Genomic DNA, 27,308 nt, shown 5'->3' on the forward strand with positions numbered 1-27,308 from the left:
TCATCCACACGCCCAAGTGATAAACACCAATGAGGCGAAAAATATGAACCAGATGTGCTCGAGTCTTACCGGTTGAGATTCCTGCCCACCACAACACTATCAGCCCCACCTCGGGAGAAGACTCGAGTGATTTTAACACATCCATTATTGTAGATACGTAAATTGTTTATACAGCTCGTTTCAACGTCTACATTTTGTTCTGCGAGTTCTTGCTGGTATTGCTACTGCTGGAGGAGGAGTTGGCGAAACATGGTACCGAAGAAAAATTGCTCCACGCTTCACCAACGGGCATTGGCAACAGTAGCACCAGTGGTCTCTTCAGAATGCTCCTGAAATCCAGATACGTTCCGGTCAAAGATGCAACCAGCTCTATGGGAATATCTTCACATCTACAATATTGAACGGAAATAAGGATCCATAGACACCTTCTACGGGATTCGGTACAATCTTTACGGATTTTCATTCATCATTCACGACCATTCATCCATTCTATAATCAGATTTATGTTTCAGACAGATTCCTCTAGCCGCTGGATGAAGTTTTTTTTCCGATCCGTTGAAGAAAATTTGGTTTAAAGTATTGTTCTGAGTTATGCAGCAGCATTAGTTTTGTCAGGATAAACAAGGCGAACTTTTGGAAACAGTGGTAGAACGTTTTTCGAACTCGAAGAAATACCTTAGTAAAAGCTTCAAAACCCGTGGCATTTGCTCATGGAATGTGAACGAGATTGATTTCTGTACATTAACATCAAATATATAACAGCCAGTAAATGAAAATGCAGGACCAACCTGATCAACAGCAGCTTAGGCGAGATTAGAAGGGATTGGATGACGAGATTCTAGCTTGGTTCATTAACAACTACTTCAAGGATCCTATCGTGGAACTGGCATTTCATGTGTCATTGATCACAAGCGAAAACCTCTAGTACGTGTTTGCGGTGGCAACGAGAACTTTGGCTAGGTTTGTATAACAAGAAGGACCAAGTGAAGATAAAATATCTTGAAATATGATAAGGGAAGAAAAGAAACAAGTCAAAGTAAAGCCAAAGCAGGGAGAATGTCAAAGAACGTGAAAGAAAAGAATCAAATAAAAAACCCAGCCAAATTTTGAGAAATATCCAAGGTTCATTCTGGCACATAGTGACCAATTGTTTTTTACTTAAAAAAAAACATTTACTCAATAATAATAGAAAATTCAATGAATTGGTAAAAAGTTGTTGTTTTCTCATTAATAACAAACACTGTCATAAAAATCATCAAAAAATATTAAGCTCATTTTTTGAATTTTCTTCGTAATAGCTCACTTTCAAGGGACTGACCTTGTTCAAAAGCGACCCATTATAATGAGAAAGAGGCCCATCAACTCTTATATTATTATATATTTTAATATCTATATATAAACAAAAATGTGTTGGTGTACGTTCGTCGCGATATAACTTGAGAATTGATCAACGTATTTAAATAATTATTAAAAAAAATATATATAGGAGGTTGTGCCAAAGACACGACCGTGTTGTCGTAGAACTACGCTGTAGTTTAATTCAAGTCGCTTGTTTATAGCTGCGAATATTATTTTATAATGCTACGAAATTTTATAAATAACCATTCTACCAGTTTAGTCGCCCTGAAATATTTTTTTTATTGTAAAATCATTTCATGATTCATTCTTGTCCTCGCAGAACAATACATGCTCAAGATAAGCGCAGTTATCATCCTTAGTGAGGAAAGTTTTGCTATTGGCAAGCGAAACCAAATCACATACAAAATTCCAGACCGACATTTACATTCTTGGAGACTAAATAAACGAAATAAACTGTTTCTGTTAATCTCAACAGCCTCGAAAAGAGTAGCACTGCTTCATTATGATCAAGATTAGCGCAAATGAAATCCTAGTTGAAGGGAGTTTTGCAATTGGCCCAAATAAATTAATAACTTATTATAACTTATTGAACAACTTGGTATTCCCCAAATAATTTTTTGGTGCACAACCTTAACACCTGCTTCACCATAGCGTTAGTTCAATGCATTGATACATTGAATACAACTTTACTTTTTCCTCGTATTACTCTCCCACCCACATTGACTTGAGCATTCGATCCCTCACCGTTCACCAGCTCGCCCAGCAACGATGTTGAAACGAATGAAAGTTCTTCTTCTTTTCCTTTGTTCACGGAGACTTTAAATCTTACGATTTCCCCTTCGTTGCTCGTCGATAAGTTGCCCGTTATTGACAGCTCGGTTCGGGAAAGTACACAAATTGACAGAACAAAATACAAATTTTTTAATAAATTTAAAGCTTCTATAATTCAACACTACCTAAACACATTTATACAAGTTTTCCAAAGCGTCTCGAATAAAAGGGAAGACAAGTATGTTGTCGTTCTTGAAAAAAAAATTAGTGGGTTATATCTATGATATAACCGCAACGTTTACGTGGGACTACCGTTGCCTTAGTAAGCGTTTGTATTGTATTGATTTAATTATCGATTGAATGGAACAATTTCTGAATTCAATTGAATTCAGCCTATTTGCTTTGTAAGTAAAAAGTTTGAACAGTTGCCATGTAAGATCAATTCATGCATTGTAATAGATTATGTTCTGCGTTACAAGCAAATTTGATGAACGTCCTTTTACGTTAGATATAATGCCTAGGACTACCAAAATATGTGAACGGAAGAATTGTCAATCGATCATTGTATTTAACATTTCCCTCTGCAATTATTACATCTCTCATGTTTACGTAGTTCTCGAACAGCGAAAGCTCATTCACCACTAGTATCTGATTTTCCGAGTGTAAAAGTACTCGCAGCTTGCATATATTTGCAAAGCGGATTGCCACAGGCACATTGATTTTGAAGTCCGTGTTAGGGAAACACATTTTGGTGTGAACGAAAATACCCCCTACTTGTATGTATTTGCAAAGGAGGATTCCCCCAGGTACATTGATTTTGCAGTCCGTGTTAGGGAAACACAGCTCGGTGGGAACAAAAGTACCCCCGACTTGCATGTATATTTGCAACGCGGATTCCCACAGGTACATTGATTTTGAAGTCTGTGTTGGGGAAACCGTGAATCGGGCCAATCAAAACTTGGCAGTTATTGCGTTTAGATAACGCTTGACATTTTATAGTTATTCAATTGTTTATCTCATGAAAAATAACATTTTATTAATTTCAATAGACACGTAGAAATATTTCCTATCAATTGATGCAAACATTCATTTTTTCATTCATTTTTCCCTGCATGTTCTGTGTTTAGGTTTTCATTTCACCCCCATATACTCCAGTTAGACGTAGTCCCACGTCAAAAATCAGCCATTTTAGAATGACCTTTTTTTTGTATCAAAGGGCCTGGCAGGGTAAGCGAGTAAAAAGTGCCCCCAAACCAAATCACCAGCTGTATGGTAAACATTGTATAAGGTATTAAATAAGAAATTTTTGGCGGTTTTTGGACCCCTATGTGGTTTAGCATAGGATCTATAGGGAAAACGTACTTTTTCGTTTATCTCACGCCATCCTCAAATGCTCAATTTTTTTTTATCAAAAAAAGAAGTACTCAAAATATTGAAATTTTGAAAACATTTTTTGGGATTTAGAGATTCAGTACTATTCTAATGCATATTTGAATGTGTTCCTACGGCTTTGCTAGATATGTGTGGTTTTTTCAGATTTTTTTCAGTGTTGCGCGGTTCAAAAAAAATTTTTTTTGTATATTTCACGCCATTTTTAATAGCTTTGAGACAAAAAATATGAAAAAAAAAACACTGAGAGTGCATCTTGCTAAGGTGTATCCATCAATATTTTCAAACAATTTTTTCATAAAAAATCTTTTTTTTTGGCCTTTGGGAATTTTTAATTTGTTTTGAATTTAGAGACCCATTTATATTTATTTAAATTTTACTTGTTTGTCTAAATTTTGTCGGTATATTTAGAGCATTGAGCTAAACAAAGATTTTTTTCTCATATCTTGAAATATATGAGATTGTCTTCAAATTGGATTTAGATGATTTACCAAATTCATAGGAAAATAGAAAGTGAAATAGATTATTCGGATTAATGAGAAGAACACTTAAAAAAATACAAATTATTATTATTTTTTTTATTTTAATGTTACAATTGAAAACCACGAATACAATATAATAATCAATTTCAAGAAAATAAAAATAATAACGCAGACGATGAAGAAAATTATTTTTGTGTTTCGCAATGCACTTAAAAATTCAGGAAGAAATTACGCTACATGTAGAAAAAAAGACACATGCGAACGCATTTCAATAAAAATTAGATCAGAAGAGGGTCTAAAAGTTATATATTTTTTTCAAAATTTCGAAATGCCAGAAAATATATCAATTTTTTTTTGTACCGCGTATTTTTTTTTATTCTTAGATTTTTTGATGAAAAAATGTTTGAAGATATTTATCGATACACCTTAGTAAGATGTACTTCCAATATGTTTTTCTTATTATTGTCTCAAAGCTATTGAGAAAGGCGTGAAAAAAACCAAAAGGTGCATTTTTCTCCATTAGATCCTATGGTGTATCCATATAAGAACTCAAATATTTGGTACTACTGACAAAATGTTTTATTTAGTACCCCATACAATATTTTCCATACAACTGGTGATGTGATTTGTGGGCACTTTTTACCCACTTACCTAGCCAGACCCTTTGGAAATATAAAAAAAAATTTTTTTGTGCCGCACAACACTGAAAAAAATCTGAAAAAATCACAAATATCTAGAAAAGCCATTAAAATATGAATTAGAGTAGTACCGAATCTCTAAATCCCAAAAAAAAATCAAAATTTCAATATTTTTCTTAGTACTTAAATTTTTGATAAATTCAGTATTTTTTCAATTTTTTATCTCGAAGCATTTGAGAATGGCGTGAAATAAACGAAAAAGTACGTTTTTCACTACAGATCCTATGCTAAACCACCTAGGGTTTGATAAAAAAAACCGCCAAAATTCCTTATTTAATATCCTATACACCCATACCTCACTTCACGGCCTAGATACGAAATTTGGAAAAATGCCGTATAAAGAGCGGCCGTATAGCGAGGTATGGGTGCACAATATTTGCCATACAGCTAGTGATTTGGTTTGGGAGCACTTTTTGCTCCCTTACCCGGCCAGGCTCTTTTAGTTTTTCAAATGCTTTTTCTCCGGTGTAACATTTTATTTAATGGATAAAAAATGAAAATTCAGATGATTTCTTTTAAGTCACCAATAATACACATTCTTAGGAGATATCAGTCATAGTTAAATCAATTTCAAACATCGGTATTTCATCGGTTTGTTTATTTACGCAACATAGGACTTTTCATCCGATGGATTGCAAAAAAAACACGAAAAATTCCGTGAATTCAGAAAAAAATATGACTTTCTGACTTTAAGGTGAAGGTGGAAGCTAGCCATTGTAGTAGTATAGGTAAACCCACGTGTAAAAATGGGGTAATAATGTTTGTGAGAAAAGAGCAAAGCACACGTAAATAGATTAACTCACTTATCAGACTGTGTGGTGCTTCCTTGACACGAGTCTTTGAATACATTTGAAAAAAATAACAATTCAATACTAAAGTAAAATGTATGAACGATTTGTTCCGATGGACAATTGCAAATATAAATATATATAGAAGGTGCATTTGCATATGAAGTAAAATTCTGATCATACGCGAGCGTAACATGAGCAAATTTGTAACACAAGCGAATTGGGGCTCTTTTGTTATCAACAAGTTCTTCCGCACAGTAACTCGATGTTGATAATTCCTTAATATTTTCCTTCGTTGATCGTATTGTTTTCACATATTCACGTTGGAGAGCCTTAACCCTTCTCTTCGTTGGCCGAGGCATTTTGATTGAATGCAATACTTTTCCGTTTACTGTTTTTGAAAGCATAGGCAGCCGTGGCAGTGTTCCGAGCTCTGCAATACAATTTTCTTACCCAATCATGGGTAAGTTGCTAAAACTTACATTGTAGAGTAATTAAACGTAAAAATAATAATTGTATTGATATCAACACAATTTTATTTTATTGATTGTCATGTCATGAACGCTATGACTCAGGAATAAAATTTTATTGAATGGTTTTTATATCTGTTTCAATGATGTTTGGCCTGATCACGAACGTCACTTCAAGGTGAAAACGAAGTGAATCGTATACAACCTTATTACGGCTGTCATCGTGTGTGTAGAATCCAGAAGAGTTCATCCGTCGTGACAACTTTGATGAACTCGGTGTTATTATGAATATCACGATACTGTCACGTCACGGGGAAAAACAAGTATATTTGTTTTGTCTTGCTTTTTAAGAAAGAAAAGATAAAAAAAACAGCAATTTATCCGCTTGGTGGCATTTTTAGAACGAAATCCTGACGTATCCAGAGGACGTGAATTTGTTTATTAGGATTCGATGAATGCACTATGGGATGTAATTGGGGACTAAAAATGTAGCTCCCTTAGACCGATTGAAACATGGCGAAAGGTCTAATTTCGATTCTCCTAATTGAATAGAATTTTTTTGTTTCTATTTTATGGAATAGACTAACAGAGAGTTGCAACCCCAATTGGTGGACAAGACCCGAATCAGGACGATAGTTACATCGAATAGGGCCATTGATCTTTTGTTTTTACGTAATAGATATTTTCAACGATATTGTTCTGAAGACATACTTTGAATGAAAGAATATTTAAGTTTCAAATAAGGAAAAAGTAAATCTATCATTGCAATGCTTTTAAATTAATAATTTTTAAATTATTCTCTAGTTCCTTTTCCATAATTTAGATATCCGTCTAAAGAAAATCTGAATCATTTTCTGCTTTTGGCAAATTCCTTGAAACTCGTCAGATGTTTCATATGAAAATTATGCTTGTGACCGACGCTACTGACCAGTTTCTGTTTAAATAATTATATCAAACCGCATGTCCCGTATATCAAATTACCAGGAATGGGAAGGATAAGAGGATTAAACTTCAGAATTCCATATGAGAGTAGCCCAGATTATACTGATCATGAGATGGATAAATTCGGGTTTATTTTGAGATATAGAAGATATTATTATTCATCAAAATTGTAGAAACGGTTCTTAAAAAAATTATTTTACCGTTGACCTATACTAAATACTTCTCACTATTCAAACGAGTAAGACAGAGCTGAGTACAATAGTGTGCAAGATATCGATTATTAAACTCATGATAGTCATGCTTTATCTCTAGAGTAATTTATAGAAAGAGGAAATAAAATTGCATTCCCATATGTTCAGCAACTACATTATTCAAGAGCAACTATTCCTCCTCATCTTTGAACCAGCGTTTGATTCAGCAAATTAACGCACCAAGCAAATGATTCATGGAATGAGTCCGAATAGTTGGCATTGAAATCATCGAGGTATAATCGCAAACTTATCATTCTAAAACATACGTTCAATTAAATGGCATATTATCTCATACACTTCTTCTTCTTCTTTGTTTTTAAGAGGCTTTAAACTTTGTAGTTCATTCGCCTCTAACTATCTCATACACTTATTTGTTTTACCTACATAACGTTCAAACGTCCGAAATTATGCAACCGACATAACGTGGCTACCACGACATCGAGCATGTTGGCTGGTCGTGTATCCGGTTCCATGCTGCTCGCTCTCAGCTCTCTAGAGCACTGAGAGCACAAGGCAGACAATCGGATATCCCCGTCCGGGATAACTTAGTTAGCCGTGATCCTGATCTTCTGCTTCATCTATACCTGTTCCTCAGAAACGCCGATGTCAACGTTTAATGATGTTTCCTTCGTTGTGTCCCTGTTTCATATCCCTCCTATCCGATCTATAAACTTTTACTTAGTCGCGGCAATACATACACACACTCTTTACAGATACACGGGCCAAAGGTTGTGCAGTCCACTGATGATTCAACAAGAGCCAAAGGTTGTACCGCTCATGACAACTCTACACGAGCTGATGATTGCGCCGGCTAGTGACCATTCTATCCTGGATTCCTCGAGTCGAGAAGACGCACCACGCTAGATATGGGGTACATACTAGGGGGGCGTTGCTGATTAATGGTCAGCTGCATCCCAATAGGAAGTATCCCGTGTCGGGCACACGTACAGAGCATTGGAGACAGCAACATCCCAATTACGAGAACACTTGTAATACTAACCTCGAGCCGACCGCGAGTAATCGGTTACATATTACTAACATAGATAATAAGAAAAACTGTCAAAATATTGAACTCCGGCCCCGTCAGGCTAACGCCATATGAGCCTTGATAAAAATATATATTTTGGAAAAAAAAATAACGTTCAAACGCCCGGAATCATGCAACTCACATGTCTCTTATAAACGTGAATGAACTCTTTCACTTCACGGAGTTTATTTTTACACGCAACTGTCCGTGACATAGACACAAAAAGATTAAGTGAAGTGTAAGTGACGTGAAAGCGTTTGTGACAGTGATGTTCGTGATCAGGCCCGTTGTCTGGTATCAGTGTCGAAAAAATAAAGATGTTTTCACCAATACAAACAAAACCATTGCAGAAAATTGAAAAATGAAAAGTTTACTTTCAGAGCAATAGCTCGAGTTTTACGACGTTTTCCGCTATATGGGAGTATCTTTGGAAGCATAGTGCACCCGTGGCCGAATGGTTAGCGTCGCACATTATCATGCCGGGTGTTCGGGTTCGATTTCCGTCCTGGCCAGAGGATTTTTCGTCAAAGAAATTTCCTTTGACTTGCACTGTGGTCACACGTATTCAAGAGCTTGCCCCTCGGAATACATTCAAGGCGTGTTATTTGGCTTAAGGAATCTCAACTAAGTATTAATAAATGACGCTAGTTAATGCATTCGTTGAGACGGCAAAAGTTCCACAGCGAACGTTAGCGCCATTCAAGAAGAAGAAGATCTTTGGAAACTCATGTTTTCAAAATTTTAAAAGCAGTTTCTTACAGTTCAATATACTGGTTTTCGAAATAACTGGCCAAATGTTTTATAAAAATATGTTTTTCCATGTTTTTTACTGAAAATAAAACAAGCCGAAAAGTGGAACATTTTTATCGGTGCGAATAGAATGGACATGTAGTGGGGGGGATATGGACAGGTTCATAATATACGAAGCGTAGAGGTTTATCGCTCGCGAGAGGAATAATTTCACTCTCTTTCAGTGTTTGTGCGTCCAGTAACAGAAATAGAACAAAAAGAGAAAGCAATGGAAAAAAGAGTTCAATTTTCTTCCCTTCCCTTTCCATCATGCATTGGATGGGATTATGAAAGTGACTGTCCATTCAACCTATTATTTCAATAATTTAAATTTACCAATTACGAATGAATTTACTTTTCCGTACATACCTAATATTGCTTCTCTGTCAACTCACAAACCAAAATATAACCATCAGCGAATTCAATTTTGCAAATAAACCACTCGAAATGCTTAATATCGAAGCCGCAAAAGTTACATCCACACGCGGAATCATGTTCGATTTTCGGTTTTTGTTTCTCTATTCCACTTTTGATCAGTATTCATTGTCATATGATGATTTAAATATTATAGAATAGCATGTAGAAGGGTTTCCCATCAACAGAAATTTTAAATTCATAATGCGACTATACAAATCAACCACCTGTCCATTAAACCCCCACTGTCCGTCTTACCCCCGACTCCCCTACATTGCGACGGCAGATGAAAATGTAATATTTGGTGAGTAATCGATTAGATTTTGGTTAATACTACTTGGTGGGAAGTGTGCGCAAACGATCATTTTCTTCACACTGTTCCACAAAATTTCTGATTTTCGGGCGAGGGGTGAGGGAGGGAGATGAAAGAAATGAGCGTCATTGTGGCAGCCATTTGTGGCTAGCTTCCACCTTCACCTTAAGGTGAAGGTGGAAGCTAGCCATTGTAGTAGTATAGGTAAACCCACGTGTAAAAATGGGGTAATAGTGTTTGTTAGAGAAGAGGAAAGCACACGTAAATAGATCAATTCCCTTATCAGACTGTGTGGTGCTTCATTGACACGAGTTTTTGAATACATTTGAAAAAAAATAACAATTCAATACTAAAGTAAAATGTATGAACGATATGTTCCGATGAAAAATTGCAAATTTAAATATATATAGAAGGTGTATTTGCATATGAAGTAAAATTCTGATCATACGCGAGCGTAACATGAGCAAATTTATAACACATGCGAAATGGGGCTCTTTTGGTTTTAACAAGTTCTTCCGTACAGTAATTCGATGTTGATAATTCCTTATTATTTTCCTTCGTTGATCGTATTGTTTTCACATATTCACGTTGGAGAGCCCTTCTCTTCGTTGGCCGAGGCATTTTGATTGAATGTAATACTTTACCGTTTTCTGGTTTTGAAAGCATAAGCAGCCGTGGCAGTGTTCCGAGCTCTGCAATACAATTTTCTTACCCAATGTTAAAGTTGCTAAAACTTACATTATAGACCCATTAAACGTAAAAATAATAATTGTATTGATATCAACACAATTTTATTCTATTGATTTTCATGACATGGGACGCTATGACTCCGGAATAACATTTTATTGAGTGGTTTTTATAGCTGTTTCGATGATGTTGTCTGGCATCAGTGTCGAAAAAATAACCATGCTTTCACCAATACAAACAAAACCATTGCCGAAGATTGAATAATGGAAATTTAACTTTCAGAGCACTAGCTCGAGTTTTCCGACGTTTTTCACTATACAGTGCGACAGCAGATGAAAATTTAATATCTTGTGAGTAATCGATTATAGTTTGGTTGATATTACTTGATAGGAAAACGATCATTTTCTTCACACTGTTTCACAAAATTTCTGATTTTCGGGCGAGGGGTGAGGGAGGGAGATGAAAGAAATGAGCGCCATTGTGGCAGCCATTTGTGGCTAGCTTCCACCTTCACCTTAATGGGAAGTGGAAATGCCCTCCAGGAGATCACGCTTTGGGTACAGCTGTACGAGTTAGGGTGTATAGGGGCATACACTTGAGAACGTGTGCGTCGTCCAGATAAACCAATATCGGAATATTTTCCCCATTAGGGATACCACCATCAATAACGGAAACGAAACAACGGACGCGTGCACGCCCTCTTATCGGTGTCAAGTATGTGCGTGAGCAGCGCGTATGCGTAGAGACTGCCCTTCGTGACTCGGTTGAATTTTCGACTAGTTCAAGTTCCCACTCTGGAATCGTCGAAACGATAAACGCGCTGTTATACTAAGACTTACAATTCGTTGTTGGAAAAAATGAACTCCACTTACCACTGGTCAACAGCGCTTGACGCCGAACGCTGGTTTGTGCCCTCTCTCTGGGCCTGTCGTCGTCTTATCAGCAGTTCAAAGATGCTGAAGGAAATCTGAAAGAATAGACAGAACAAAGAGTTTGATTAGATTTCCGAGTTCTATCTGTACAAGTATGCATATCAGTGAGACATACGGAAACATATGATAACCGAAATAAACAAATAGAAATAGGAACAGATTGTAAACGATATGACCTGCTATCACCGTTTACGATTACTTATTTTGGAAACAAAGGACAGATAAGAGGAATATGAAACCAGAAGTTTATTTACGCATTTAGTTGTCACTGTGACAACACTTAGTGGTTTAAGTGTCTCATTACCCAATTATTTTCATTTTAAATATTTTATCGAGAATAAAAGTAGTTATTGAAAACTTAGATACACTTATTGATTTGTGACGGGCTTTCGGACCAGCTTGGAATAAAAAATACAATGAATGACATTTCATGGAATATTATAGGCTAAAAAGGTTGATTTTTTAAGTCTGTTTAGTTTTTGCCACGTTATGTTTGCAACAAAATTTATGACCAAATCCATCGAACGCATCATTGCACAGCACATCGATGCGTTTTTTTTTTCACACGGTTAATAGCTCAATTAATGGTGATTGATTGAACAAACGACGCCGCCCATGCCATGCTTCTGATACACCGGTATCAATTGTATGCTCCACTGAATTAACAGTCAACGCCGCGATGCATAGAAATAGCATCGCGAAACGCACTGTTTTTTTTCTCTCATCATCAAACGCAATTTGCAAATCAACGAAATCGTTGCTCCAAATCGATTACCAACACCTATCGTATCTCGAGGTTGATGATGGAAGGAACAAACGGCAACAAACAAACGCACAATCTATGTTTGATGCCGAAATTAACATCGGCATGTTGCCGGGGGTGTTAATTAGGTGTTGTTCGTGTACTAAAACGTTACCCTATTGCCCCAAAGGCGTGAAGAAATTGTGTCGGTTGTTTTTTTTTTATTATTTTCGCTGAGCAATGGATGCCGCCACCCACAAGCGCGCAGCACGCAGAGCGTCGTGTCGCGAATCTTGATTGTTAATCAGGAATTCCGCGCCAGCCCAGGGTATGGCCCGCCCGCTTCGAGCGCTGGGTGCGTCCACATGGTTATGAAAAATTGATATTTTGTGTTTGCGGAAAGCAGGAAATGTTCGATGGAGGCTTACGTGGCCCGTACCAAAGACATAACTATATCCGCAGATGGTGTGATAGCTGAGTTGGAACACACACACACACGTTGCACTCTCTGTACTTGTAAATTAACACTGGGGAGGCCCAATTATGACACCGGTGTCACACTCCGAGGCTCCAGCAGAATAATGATGTCGACGTGCAGTGGATGAAAAAAAAAACTGTACATTTCATGTCGAGTGTCGTCGAGAGATGAGCAGAGAAAATAGTGCAAATGAGACCTTGATTTAGTGTTCGCTATGTGTAGGCTCTTTTCAGCATAAGCCCCTGCGGGGCTTTTGCCTCCCACGCGAAAGAATTGGCTCTGGCGTGCTCATTCGTTAATTACATGCCAGGGTGGTGTTTGTGTAACGACGAAATTTCTCATAACACCAAATTGTGGAAGGGTACATTGAATGGATGTAAACAAGCTGCGCTAAATGCTTCTTAATGGCTGGTTGGCACATGCAAGATGTTGATACTCGTAGTTGAAGTTTTTTTTTTTATTAATTCGTTTATTTTTACAGGCTCAGTTACTTAAGTTTAAAGGAGCCGAATTCTTAAATATATTTTTAAAACTATATATATATATAAAATTTTCTTACATCTATGGTTAGTAAGGTGGAAAACCGATTACTCGCGGTGTACTCGAGTTTAGAAGGGTGACATATTTTTAGGAGAAGGATGGGATATAAGGAAATTGTAACAATGTTGATGAGCACTCAATTTTTAAATCTATTCGTATATCTATAGTTTATTTGCATTTCAACTTATTCTACTATTTATAGCAAGGGGACGAATTACCCGCAAAGGAAGGAAAGGAGGGTATAAGGATGTAGGGACAATCACACACGAAGATCTATAGCTTTAAGGAAAACATATATATGGGACATGTAATCAAGGTCTAACCGAGCCAACACATCTCTCACCGGCACATTGGGCTGTCTTCCTCGGGCCCGAAGGGAGTTTTCTAAATTCGATCTGGCGACCAGATACACCTCGCACGACCAAACAACGTGCTCGATGTCGTGATAACCTTGGCCACAAACGCAGAGATTGCTGCTGGCAAGATTGAAACGGAAGAGTAGTGCATCTAACGAACAGTGATTGGACATGAGTCGGGAGAAGGTGCGAATAAAGTCCCGACTCAAGTCCAGACTTTTGAACCACGGTTTGAGGCTAACCTTTGGGATAATCGAGTGAAACCACCGGCCCAATTCATCTTCATTCCACTTGCGTTGCCAGTTAGCGATGGTATTTTTGCGAACTAAAGAATAAAATTCATTGAAGGCGATTTGGCGCTGATATATATCGCTTTCAATTGCACCTACCTTTGCCAATGAGTCAGCCCTCTCTTCTTCTTCTTCTTCTTCTTCAATGGCACTAACGTTCCTAGAGGAACTTCGCCGTCTCAACGTAGTATTACTTGCGTCATTTTTATTAGTACTTAGTTAAGATTTCTATGCCAAATAACACGCCTTGAATGCATTCTGAGTGGCAAGCTCTAGAATACGCGTGATCACAGTGCAAGTCGGAGAAAATTTCTTTGACGAAAAATTCCCCCGACCAGAACGGGAATCGAACCCGAACACCCGGCATGTTAGTTATGACGCTAACCACTCGGCCACGGGTCAGCCCTCTCATTATCCGGAATTGAGCAATGTGAAGGGACCCAGACAAAGGTAATGACATAACAGCGTCTGGATAAAGCACTCAAAATTTCTCGTATTCTCTCAAGGAAGTACGGCGAGTGCTTTTCCGGCCTCACTGAACGGATAGCTTCGACAGAGCTAAGACTATCCGTTACAATGTAATAGTGTTCAACAGGTCGTGAGGCGACGCTGTCCAGCGCCCAGTATATCGCTGCCAATTCAGCAATATATACCGAGCAAGGATTCTGAAGACTGTGTGAGGTGCTAAAAAATACGTTGAACACTCCAAATCCTGTGGACTCATTCATAGAGGACCCATCAGTAAAGTATATATTATCACAATTGATACGCCCATACTTTGCATTGAAGATTGTAGGAACGAACCCCAATCTAAGATAATCTGGATTTTCATGGATTTTCTCCTTCATGAACAGATCGAAATGTACAGAGGAATTGATGTAGTCAGGAAAACAAACACGGTTGGGAATATACGAAGAAGGAACAACCTGCATAGAGGTGAATTCATGATATGAACTCATGAATCCAGAATGAAAATTTAGCTCGATCAATTGCTCAAAATTTCCGATCACCAATGGATTCATAACCTTACACCGGATGAGGAACCGAAGAGATAATAAATTGAAGCGATCTTTTAGTGGGAGTACGCCTGCCAAAACCTCGAGACTCATGGTATGCGTTGAGGGCATACATCCCAACGCAATACGGAGACAAAGCTAGTTGAAGTTAAACCAAATGGTTCACTACTTCTGTTTCACACAACAGCAACTGAAGTTTGGCATGCAAATTGCCGCTGCTAGGCATATGAAATATTCATCGAGCAATTGTGGTTTTCAATTTGTATAAATATGTTTTCTAGGTTGCTTCCGAACTTTGAATGTAAACCATTTTTTTTCCGATTTTCTCGGTACAGATTCTGTGCGCTACAGATTACAGATTTTTGCCCAAAAGTATAGATGGGTACAGATTTTCCAAGTGTTGAATTTATAACAAGTGGGGTTATCCTAGTAGGGGAACCGCGGGTAAGACGGACAGTGGGGGTATGATGGACAGGTGGTTGATTTGTATAGTTGCATTATGAATTTCAAATTTCAGTTGATGGGAACCCCTTCTATTCTTCTATTCTATAATATTTAAACCATCCTATGACAATGAATGCTGACTGGAAGTGGAATAGGGAAACAAAAACAGAAAATCAATCGTGATTCCGCGTATGGATGTAATTTTTCCGACTTAGATATTAAGCATTTTGAGTGATTTAATTGCAAAATTTAATTCACTGATGTTTGATATTTCGGTTTGTGAGTTAAGCGATATTAGGTATGTACGGAAAAGTAAATTTGTTCGTAAGTGGTAAATTTAAATTATTGAAATAATTGCACTTGTGGGGTTGAAATGGACAGTCACATCCATAATCACATCCAATGCATGATGGAAAGTGAAGGGAATACTATTGAACTCTTTTTTATATCGTTTTCTCTTTTTGTTCTATTTCAGTTACTGGACGCACAAACAATGAGAGAAAGCGAAATTATTCCTTCGATAAACTTCTACGCTTCGTACATCATTGACCTGTCCATATTTATACCCGTCCGAGGGCCCGTCTGAACAGAACCGGGGTGGTTCGCGGCCAGGAAAACGACCGAACATTTACCGTCGCGCTAAAGAAGGTGCTGCTCGGTTCTTCAGTGATTATTTTTCCGAGGCTCCGCTATATACCGATGATCAGTTTCGACGACGATTCCGTATGCGTCGCAGGTTGTTTTTAAGGATTAAAATGGCGGTTGAGGAGAGAAACGAATATTTTATTCAGCGACCAGATGCCACTGGAAAACAGGGATTAACAGGTTTCCAAAAGTGCACGGCTGCCTTTCGTCAGTTAGCCTATGGATCTCCATCGGATGCAATAGACGAATACGTTCGGAATAGTGAATCCACGGCTCGAAAGTGCCTGTTGGAATTCTGCCGTACAGTGGATCAAGTATATAGTGACGAATATTTGCGGTCACCAACTCGTGCTGATTTGGATCGTCTGCTACGTGTCGGGGAGGAACGTGGTTTTCCGGGCATGTTTAGATCCCTTGATTGTAGTAATTGGCAGTGGAAGAACTGTCCTACTGCCTGGGCGGGACAATATAAGAGAAGAAACCAACGATCATCCTCGAGATAGTTGCGTCCTATGATCTATGGATCTGGCATGCCTTTTTTGGCATGCCCGGATCCAATAACGATATAACTGTGATGAATAGATCCTCGCTTTTCTCCAACATCTACAACGGAAAAACCCCACCAGTGTCGTTTGAAATCAATGTCCCGTAAACGGGCAGGTTTACCTTAAGGAGTGCCTACAGAAGCGCTTACTACCACTATTGAAGCAGCACGAGGGCCCGACCATCTTCTAGCTGGATCTCGCTTCGTGCCACTATTCAAAGGACGTGTTGGAGTGGTACGAAGCCAACGGGGTCACCTTCGTGCCAAAGGAAATGAACCCGCCCAACGCGCCGGAGCTTCGCCCAATAGAGAAATATTGGGCGATTATGAAGCAGGCCCTCCGGAAGAACCCAAAAGTTGTCAAATCGGAGGCGGACTTCAAGAGAAAATGGATTTCTGTTCAAAAAAAACTACAACCTGACGTTGTACAGAACCTTATGGACGGGGTACAGAGGAAGGTGCGAGCATACGGGCTTGGGCTCGAAGTATGAATAAAAAGAAAATGCCAAAAGTTGTTTAATAGTTTTTATTTTACTGTCTAAAATTTCCAAAAGGATCGGTCTACTGGGCGAATTTCTACAGCGTTTTTTCCGTGATGCAATTTGATGTGACACACCCTTTAGTGCAAACGATCCCTCCTCCCGTTGGTCAAAAACGGAAGGTAAGCTTGATGGAGCAAATTTTTGTTCCGTAGATTAATGTTTTATTTTTTATTTTTTTTAGTATTTTGCAGAAAAGCAAGAATCTGCTAGGAAAGACGTTGAGCGTGCTTTTGGGGTGTTGATGGCCCGGTTCGCCATTATTAAAAACCCAGGTAGAATTTGGAGTAAAGCCGATTTGAAATCCATTATGCGTACCTGCATTATGCTTCATAATATGATAATCGAAGATGAAAGAGATGATCCTACACTAAGCTTTGTACATGAAAACATTAATGACGAAGTACCTGTGGATGATTTTGCAGCGTATTTGAATAGGTATCAAGAAGTGCATAATGCCAGGCTTCATCATCAACTTCAGAATGATCTGATTGAGCACTTGTGGAGTGTCAAAGGCGATGAAGAGTAGTTTGATACCTTTTTCAATGATGCTTAATTTTTTCTCAATTTTTATTGAACAACATAAGTTTCGATAACATTGTCCGAACTCAAGAATTTACTGATTACAAATATATTTTCCATGTTATAGAAAAACTCCCACATCTAGCACTTCTTCATCATCTGAATGAATCGAGCTCGATTCCAGTTCATCTCAGGCTTGCTGTCTGGTTTCGGCAAGAACCCTTTGTGGTTCCAACAAATAAAATTTACGAGCAGTCTCATTCAAACCATCAAGATTCATCGACATGATTGTGTGATTGGCCATCCTGCTTAAAGCTTGGGCTTTTTGCTTGCTGTAGGTGAGCCTTTCCTTTGCAGCTGCAGCCAGTTCACTTCCAGCTTTGGCGATTTTTAAACCAGCTTGAGCATATTCGGATCCAAGTACAATCTTCCGACCCTTAGCGGCCTTCTGTCCGATCGGACGACTGGTGGATGTAGACTCAGCATTAGTCATGCTGGTATCACTTTGGGCCGACTCAGCAGTTTCCGAATGTCCTCGTTTTTGGGTAGCTGGTGCCTAAAATAGACATTTTTTTTAAATATGTGTGTTTATCTCAACAGAAATGATATGCGTACCTTCACGCAGTGATACAGCAGCCACTTCGGAGCATTTTGTAGTAGCACGTAACAGTGCATTAACGTGAAGAATGATTTCTCCGTCAACGCAAACAGTGTAACAGCTTGTTTAATAAAATCTTCCGACGTAGCTCCGCTTGGACATCGGTTTTCAATTTGCGCCAGACAACCAACGAATTTGCTGACCATTTTGCTTATATGATGCCACCTAGCATTAATCCCACTCGGGGCACGAAGTTCTGGGTTCCCTGGTACTGATTTTTCCGTGCAGATTTCAAGGAAACTTCCGTAAACACGGTCGTACATGGCTTGCGACCGTTGGTTTATGCCAACACTTGCGTCTTGTGATGTATTCAACCATGCTAGGCATAACGCCTCGTCCTCAGGAATCGTCCAGTTGCTTCCTCTTTTCGATGCACTCATTTCGAAGTAATATTATCACGTAAAAATCACTATTTCATAAAACAACTTTATCAAAACGGAGAATCAAAACAACATTTTGACGTTTACTGCGAATAGCAACCTTGCGATGAGTTGCTACTGTGCTGCCAAATTCACGAACAAGCTGCTACCCAGGGGGTGCGTTATTATTTTACTAACCAGAATGGCAACTCCCGGTGTGGTTGCCAAGTTATAGTGAAGGGTTGCCTAATTGAGTTTAGCAACCGAATTTAGCAACTGGTGGGGATGTTGTAAGGGGGGTGCTCCCATATAAATGAAACCCAAATTTCTGCATAACTCGAGAACTAATTAAGCAAATGGAGCCAAATTTGGGATGTAAACGTTTTTGGGTACGAGAAATGTTTCTATGATGGTACGACATCCATTCCTCCTCTAAGGGGGCCCATAAAAATAATGCCCATATTTCAACCAAACATGACAATTGAAAATTTTCGGAAAACTCAGAAGGAAAATTCGAAAAATTCAATTCGTATGTGTTCTACAATTACATATTGACAAGCGTTGTTAGTCCATTTGATGTTTGCGGTAACGAAATTGATCTTCGTTCGAGAGTGGAAATGGATTTTAATGTGAAAAAACGGACTCCTATCTCTTCTTCTATCTACATAAGTAAAAATGGATCGCCGAATGTGTTGATAAGAGCAAAACTCGAGAAAGGAATTGTCCGATGAAGGTATTGATAACAAAAAACAAATTTTGGGCGGAACGAAGTTTGCCGGGTCAGTTAGTCTTATATTATTTATAGTAAAAAATAATTTTAAAGGGTAGATTAGAAGATCAATCAATGAACAGTTCTGCGATTGGACCCATGAACGTGCGCTTAGAAAGAAAATCTGGATGTGATAACGAAAAATAAATTTTGGGCGGGACGAAGTTTCCCAGGTCGGCTAGTACTTTATAATCCCACCTTTTGCCGTGAATATTTTATAAGGTGTTTATGCTAACCTTGATAAAACATATCGGTTTTAAGAATAGATTTCTTCATTGAAGTTTCCGTTTTAATACAGGGTCTTGCAGATTAAATGCTCACGCAACAAATTTTAATAACTTCTACAAAAGTGAACCGTTTTTTATTTTTTTTAAACTGAAATAAAGCTTATTTTAGGACATTTTCGATGTGACCACCCCTTTCGTTGAAAACGCGTTCAAAACGGGAACAAAATTCTTCATGCACAACTCTGACATTACGACTTCGATGCGGCTGAAAATCCGAACTATTTCTTCTTTAAGTTCCTCCAAATTTTGGGACTTATTAACATAGCAACGGTCCTTCACGTATCCCCAGAGGAAGTAATCGACAACGAGAAATGTTGAAATTCTTACCATAAGGCGGCTCGCACACCGGAGCAATAAGCAACTACAAGCTGCAATACGCAATATGCAACAGGCAACATATTTATTTTGTTTTGCTTCGTATACCAAAGCAATTATGCAAACAACCTGCCTATTGAACGAAATTTACCAAATTATGGGCGATAAGTTGCTTTTCAACCGACACGTTGTGTTGCTAGCAATATGTGTTGCTCTACAAAGGCGATAGCGATATCGTATTGCGTCGGTGTGCGAGATCAACAAAAATTAAATGGAAAAACCCATTGGCGATAATATTGCTTATTGCATGTTGATAGTTGTTAGTTGCTTATCGCTCCGGTGTGCGAGCCGCCTAAGAGGACAAAGTTCCATTAAGGCTTCGGTTGCTCGAGTAATATGATTTCACTAAAAATACACGTTCTTGTAAATTGTACATCTTAACACAAAAAAACATCCGATCAGATTGAACGAGTAGCCGAATATTATCGTCCCGAAGTGGGGAATGCGGTGATACCATCGACGGAGAAATTTTTTTTTATAAGGAGCTACTCGATTTTTTTTTGCGTTAGCGTTTAATCTGAAAGACCCTGTATTATCTTTCAGATTGTTAGTTATTTAATATCCAGTTGTTCGACCATAGCTTATAATAAAGCAAAAAAAAATCACTAGGAACAATTTCAACAAAGTTTTCTCCAGGAATATCCTTTGTTAAATGACCAATTGAAAATGCTGGAAACATTCGGCGTAAGGTTTCAAAGATCAATGAAAACTGAATTTTTGGAGAAACTTCGCCTTTGAAGAATTCGAGTTTGATTGCATTATTGTTATTTTAATTCTAAAACTATGATAAGTAATGTGAATTAATTGTGCAGATTTCTATCGAGAAATATAGCCATGAATATATAGTGATGAATGAGAAATTGGAAATTTCTAAAATATTATGTTATTCTGAACAAAACAACAAAACAAAACTGAACAAAACTTTGCTGATTAGCTCTATTTTGCTGTTATATATACAGTCGTGTGAAAGTTGTTGGCATAACTTTTCGAGCTGTTTGGTTTGCTTGTTGCATTTCTGGTGTTTTGCTTTGGGGAACATTTCGGCAACGTTTCAAAATATGAAATTCGTCGATGTTCGAGAAAGAACTTCGATTCGATGAGATTCTATCGATTTACAAAATACGGAAGTTTGTTCGGTGTGGTAATTATAAGAATCGACTTTACAGAAAATAGAGTATTACTCATCAATTATTTAGTAACCGATAATTATGTTTATTCTATAAAAGAATTTATCATTGAACATTTGTTAGTATGACCTATGTTTTTCCTTTAATGACACGTTGAGCCCCGCGTGGCCGACGTTGAGCTTTTTGGTAGGAAAGCGCTAACTGACTGGGACTGACAAAAGTTACAAAAAAAATGTTATACAAAATCTGACTACTTACTAGTCGAAATTCTGACTGACTATTAGTATCTTTGGGAGCTGGGACCGACGCTGATATTGTGCAAACGCTCTTGATGCGGGTTGAATGGAAAGCGCAGCAATAAAAATTCGGGGATCAACTTGTTAACCCTCCTATACTCGAGCATACAGTCTCACATACAGACCAAATTTGGTTTTGAGGAGGCTGTATTGAAAGACTATTGAAACTAAATGAAGTCGTAGAAAAAAAATATTTCCTGGAGTTTTTTTATTTAATTATAACTTTTACTACTTTGAATAAATACAAATAACGTCTATAAATACACAATGGCAAAACTTTAGAGACAAGCACAGCATGTGACCGTGCGCGAGCTACGGGTATGATTTTACACGCGAGTACAGGAGAGTTAAAACTTTGTTTTATTTTCTATACAGTCAACGTTGGTAGACCGCCGCCTAACATTTGAACAATTAGTCGTCCGTAATGCCCAAAAGTTTGGCCACCCTTGTCCTAGTACATGAGAAAGAGATTTGATTTCAATGATTCGACTCTAAAGGCTGCTGCAATGTTAAATCGCACTTTTCAAATCTAACAAGAATTATACTACCATTTTGAATCATGTTTCGAACACTTAAGACATTTGATGCAGAAAACAGATCTAAACTTTATGCCCAGGTATTAATTGGTTGACATTATTAATAAATTCATTCAATTTGCTTTTAAGGCTTTTCACTTTGAATTGAAAACATAAAAAATATCGAATGAAAGTGTTTTTCTATTGGAACGGACAGGAATCAAATTCCGGACACTAATTATTTCGGATAGAATAAATTCGAATTTCGGACACTCAGATTGCATAACGGTTTTTTCTGGTTTCAAACTTAATTCATATTTCTAATTCAAATTTATATTTCTAATTAAATTTTCAAACATGCGAAAATAACAACGACTTGGCCTGTCCAAAAGTGTACTGCAACCTTCAAAGCGCGCACAAACGTCTGCCATACAAATGAAACACAAATTTCTGCATTACTCGAGAATTAATCAAGCAAACGAAACCAAGTTTTGCATGTGACGGTTTAGGGGGCAATAAATATTTCTATGGTGGTTCGACACTCCCCCCCCCCCCTCTCTTAGGGTGGACTGTCATACGAATGAAAACCAAATTTGTGCATAACTCGAAAACTAATCAAGCAAATGGAGCCAAATTTGGCATGTGAAGATTTTAGGGGGCCCGAAACGTTTCTATGGTGAATAGACACTCCTCCCCTATCTCTAAGAAGAGAAGAGGGGAGGGGTCTGTCTTTATTCTATCATATTTTATGTATCAAACATTTATTCCATGTAACGGAGAAACATGTTATTTGCAAGTGGTTGAAAAATCTTGCACGAGAATTGTGTCTGAAAATAATCTGATATTATACCTGTTATTATAATGGCGAGTTTTGGTAGAAGTTCTAGGATTTTTTTAGTAAAGGGTAAATTCAACGGGGTCGATTAGAAGATCAATCAATGAACAGTTCTGCGATTGGACCCATGAACTTGCGCTTTGTAAGAATACGTGAATATTTGATGGTATTGATAACAAAAAACAAATTTTGGGCGGGACGAAGTTTGCCGGATCAGCTAGTGAAACAATAGAAATTATCATTTTAATAATATAAGACAATTTTTGGAAGATGTATCCTTCATAACAAAAATTCATACCATAGCGGCAGCTTTACTTACTAACAATTTACTGGATTTTTTTCAGATAACGAGAAGGGCTGAAATCGTGTACTTCAAGGCACTGTTTTGACGTAGAATTACGTATTTCGGGAACATATTGGGGTACGAATTGAAAATCGAAAATCGAGCACATCGTGAAAATTGTCCAATTCAAAAGGCTTATGGCTCAGTCATTTCATGATGGATTGATGAGATTTTTGCGTCAATCGATTCCGGCACTCCATAACATTTTTTTGACGTGGGACTACGTCTAACCAGAGAATATGGGGAGTAAAATGAAAACCTAAACACAGAACATGCAGGGAAAAACGAAAGATTCCGAATGCTTATAACTCGAACATTTCTTACTGGATCGGAAAGATGTTTACATCAATTGATAGGGAATATTTCTACGCATTTATCGCAAATCATACAATGTTATTTTCCATTAGATATACAATTGAATAACCGTAAAATGTTATGCGTTATCTAAACGCCCTAACTGCCTCGTTTTGATTGGCCCGATTTACGGTTTCCCGAACACAGCCATCATAATCAAGCAGCCTTGGGGAAATCGGCATTGCAATGCACATGGAAGTAAGGGGACTTTTGTTCTCACCGAAATGTGTTCCCTAACACAGACTTCAAAACCAAACAGTGTTGGAGAAATCGGCATTGCAAATACATGAAAGTCGGGGGTATTTTTGATCCGACTGAAATGTGTTTCCCTAACACAGACTTCTAATCCATGGAACGTGGGGAAATTGGCATTGCAAATACATGAAAGTCGGGGGTATTTTTGTTCCGACTGAAATGTGTTTCCCCAACACAGACTTCTAAACCAAGGTGTCTGGGGAAATGGGCTTTGCAAATAAATTCAAACTGTGAGTACTTTTACACTCGCTTATCTTTGTGCAGACTAGAATATTGTTGATTCATGCAAGGCGGGGGTACTTCTGCAACCGTATGTTTTTTTTTTGCACTCTGAAAACTTTTTTCCTAACACAGATTACAAATGCGGGTACGAACACAACGCTTTGGCTCGGTTATTCAAGATTGTATTGAAGGATATGCATTCATATCTTCTGCTCACTGAATTTCTACGCATACCATTTGATGATTAGGCAAAATGTTGATATACATTTGCTGCGATAACGCCTATTGGTTAAACAATATGCGTTCGACGTACATGTCAAAATCGAAACTGAGTGCCTGAAGTTCATCATATCATGCAAATTCGCGGTTCGAAATATACGTACACTTGAGAGATGCAAACTTCAGAGGGAAATGTAAGATAAATAATCGTTTGATAATTCTTCCGTTCACATATCTTGTCTAAATATACACCAAACGTGAAAGGACTGTCATTAAATTTACTTGTAATGAAGATCATAATCTGTCACAATGCATGAAACATGGCATTTTTTCAATCTCTTTACTCACAAAGCAAATATATTGAATTCAATTGAATTCGGAAATCGTTTCATTCAATCAACAATTTAATCAATACAAACAAATGATTGCTAAGCTAAGGTAGTCCTACGAAAACCTTGCGGTTATATCATAGATATAACCCACCCATTTTTTTCTAATTGAATGAAATAATATATGTCATGAACTATCGAACAATTTAGAAATCTCACCCCCTATCCTAACGGAAATACCCAGGTCTGAATGGTCGAAATTGACGACAGAAGCGGCTGCTCATTTACTTACAATTATTTCTCAGTTATTTCCTGATGGATTTACGAGATATTTGCACCAATCGATCTGAGCAATCCAATCAATTCATCACAATGAATAAAATAATATATTATATTAAACTAACTATCAAACAATCGAAGAATCTCCAAACGGAAATACCTCGTTCTGATTGGTCGAAATTAAAGATACGAAGAAATCGGCATTGCAAATACAGGTAAACTTCGATATAACGTACATTTCACTTTCAAAATTTTACGTTGTATCGAATTGTACGTTATATCGAAGCATAATAAAGAACTCACAAACGTAGTCTATAATACATTGTTGTGTTGCTGCTTTAGTAAAGTTAATGAATAACTTCAATCAGAAGACGAAGCCAGCCTTTCTCATGATGTTTCCCTTCGTACTGTTGATTAAAACTTGGTTCATTTAGAATCCGGAATCACAAAACCAGCTGTATTTCGGGATTGATTGAAGGTACAAAACTTGTTTTAGCATCACAATACAGATAATTCATTGTTATATCAGGAAAAAAATATTGAATTTTTTTCCTCTACACTTTGGAAATGTGTACGTTATATCGAGGTAAAATGTACGTTATATCGAGTGACGTTATATCGAAGTTTCCGTGTACATCAAAGTAGAGGGAACTTTTGCTGCCTCCGAAATGTGTTCCCTAACAGAGACATCAAAACCAAGCTGCCTTTTCTTTGAAACTTTATAAAAAAAAACAGTTTTGTTTTGCAGTATCGCTGTACTAGTAATATTGTTTTGATTTTTGAATAACCAAAGGTGCCATAAAGTGGATTTACAAGGCAACGGCAAACAGTGTTTTCGGGGTTAACGGGCAGTGGCAACTATATTGCCACCAATTTTTCAACTGTTTCAATAGTTTAAAATTTTCAAAGGTAAATATGTTTTATTCCTCATGAAAGGATTATGATTTCTGGAGTAGTAGTCGATTCGTTGCCTAGGGTTTATGTGTAGCGCATTTCAAACCGATTGTGAAGTAAATATTTTTCAACGCTGAGACCTGTGTTCTTCGGTTAAAAATTGAAGGCGAAAAATTGTTTCACAATTTTTTTTAAATAGAAATGAAATGAAATAATGTGTTAAAAGAGACCTTTGTAAGGGGGAGGCGATCTGGCGTAGTGGTAACATCCATGCCTCTCACGCTGAAGGTCACGAGTTCAATTCTCACTCCCGACATTCTTCCAAAAATGGAAGTAAAAAGTGACGAACCAGCCAAATGAGTTGAAAATCACTATAATACAGATAAAAAAAAAAATAAAAAAAAATAAAAAAAAAAAACCTTTGTAAGGGATACACTGTGTTATCCAACCAAATGTTGATTGCGAAAGAGGAAGAATCGAAACAGAATTGAATCCCAAGTGTGGATATCGGGCACATATCCCAACCCAAGGAGAACCAGACCGAAGGGAAAGGTGAAAAACTTTGTACAAATACTTTTAGGAGACGACCGATAAATTCCTAAAACTGAATTAATTTTCTGAAGGGTAGTGTTGTTGTATAATTCCTGATTGCTCGTAACCGGAAAATCGTTCAACTCATGATGAAACGAAAGAATTATCAAAACATATCGAGATCGATGAAAATAAGCTTAAACGAGGAAAATTATTCGACCCCCAATAAATGGTATGGGCTAAAAAATTACTTCACCGGAACGTAACTATTATAGCTGCGCATCACAGCCGTTTATTCAAATTTAATAATCCGGAATAGTATATCATTTACAAGTTATTGCGTTCATAACTGAGTTTTTGCCCAACTCAGTTCAACAACACGACCCCCGGGGGCAAAACGGCTCCACTCGAGCATTCCCTTGATTCGGACGCCCGCAAAAGGTCGTAAAATCCGTTTGCACAACACGTGTTTTTAAGTTTGTCTATTGTTACCCGTTTAACAATGGAGCATCGCTCCATTTTGTTTGTCAGTCAGTCAGTCAGTCAGTTGATGGAAAACGAAACCTCACAAAACAATTCAGCGACAGTTACGATATTTCGCAATCGCGCGCTGGCAATTGCGAAGCATTAGCTTCTTATTAACAATAATTATACTACTACTCATTTTACGACTTTCAAAAGTGCGGCTTTTCGCCGGCGCGGGAACAACAATGTCGGAGAACGCCATGTTGCGTCGCCTTCGTCGTCGTCGTAAACTAATTTCGTTAAACTTGACGACCGATGATCACGATGGGGCTGTTGTTTATTTTTTGTTTGTGTTTGTACAAAAGACGCTCGCGCTCCCCTATATTTGTTTGTCTGCGGGGGCAGCCGTAATTACACCTCGTGAATATATACGCGAGTCTGAAAAGGTAAACGCTCTGGTGAGGGTTATCCGAGCAGACGACGACGGCGACGGCGAGGAAATTATGCTAACATAGCCTTTCCTGGAGGCCTCGGATCGCTGGCTGCTGCTGCGTCTGGGCTGATATGAGGCAGCCTATATTTACATTACTGTGTCATACACTCAGCCTATGTATGCATCACGTCGGAACCGATTAAGCCAAGTAACCCACTGTACACTGACTGACTGGGTGGGAGGATGTCGTCATTGCCACCCAGTTTCCCCCCGAAAAGAATCTCACAATGTAACCTCTGCACGGCCGGAGATGACGATGGTGCCTTATTTAAGTT

General features: G+C 37.9%; 2 protein-coding genes across 5 annotated transcripts in view; both read right to left on the reverse strand.

Moving 5' to 3' along the window:
- Positions 1–27,308, reverse strand: part of LOC129766399 (protein FAM107B) — a 205,480-nt gene that overhangs the window by 78,860 nt on the left and 99,312 nt on the right. For all 4 annotated transcript variants that reach the window (XM_055766930.1, XM_055766925.1, XM_055766938.1 and 1 more), the window contains one exon: positions 11,253–11,347. The gene's annotated coding sequence lies outside the window, so the exon portion shown is untranslated. The remainder of the gene's footprint in view (positions 1–11,252; positions 11,348–27,308) is intronic.
- Positions 17,619–18,466, reverse strand: LOC129761481 (uncharacterized). The gene is made up of 2 exons (XM_055759202.1): positions 18,044–18,466; positions 17,619–17,984 (listed from the first exon to the last, which is right to left on the reverse strand). The coding sequence occupies exons 1-2, from the start codon at positions 18,464–18,466 to the stop codon at positions 17,619–17,621; spliced, it is 789 nt and encodes a 262-aa protein (XP_055615177.1).

This window comes from Toxorhynchites rutilus, chromosome 1 (genome assembly GCF_029784135.1).
Source record: "Toxorhynchites rutilus septentrionalis strain SRP chromosome 1, ASM2978413v1, whole genome shotgun sequence".
Classification (NCBI taxonomy): Eukaryota; Metazoa; Arthropoda; class Insecta; order Diptera; family Culicidae; genus Toxorhynchites; species Toxorhynchites rutilus.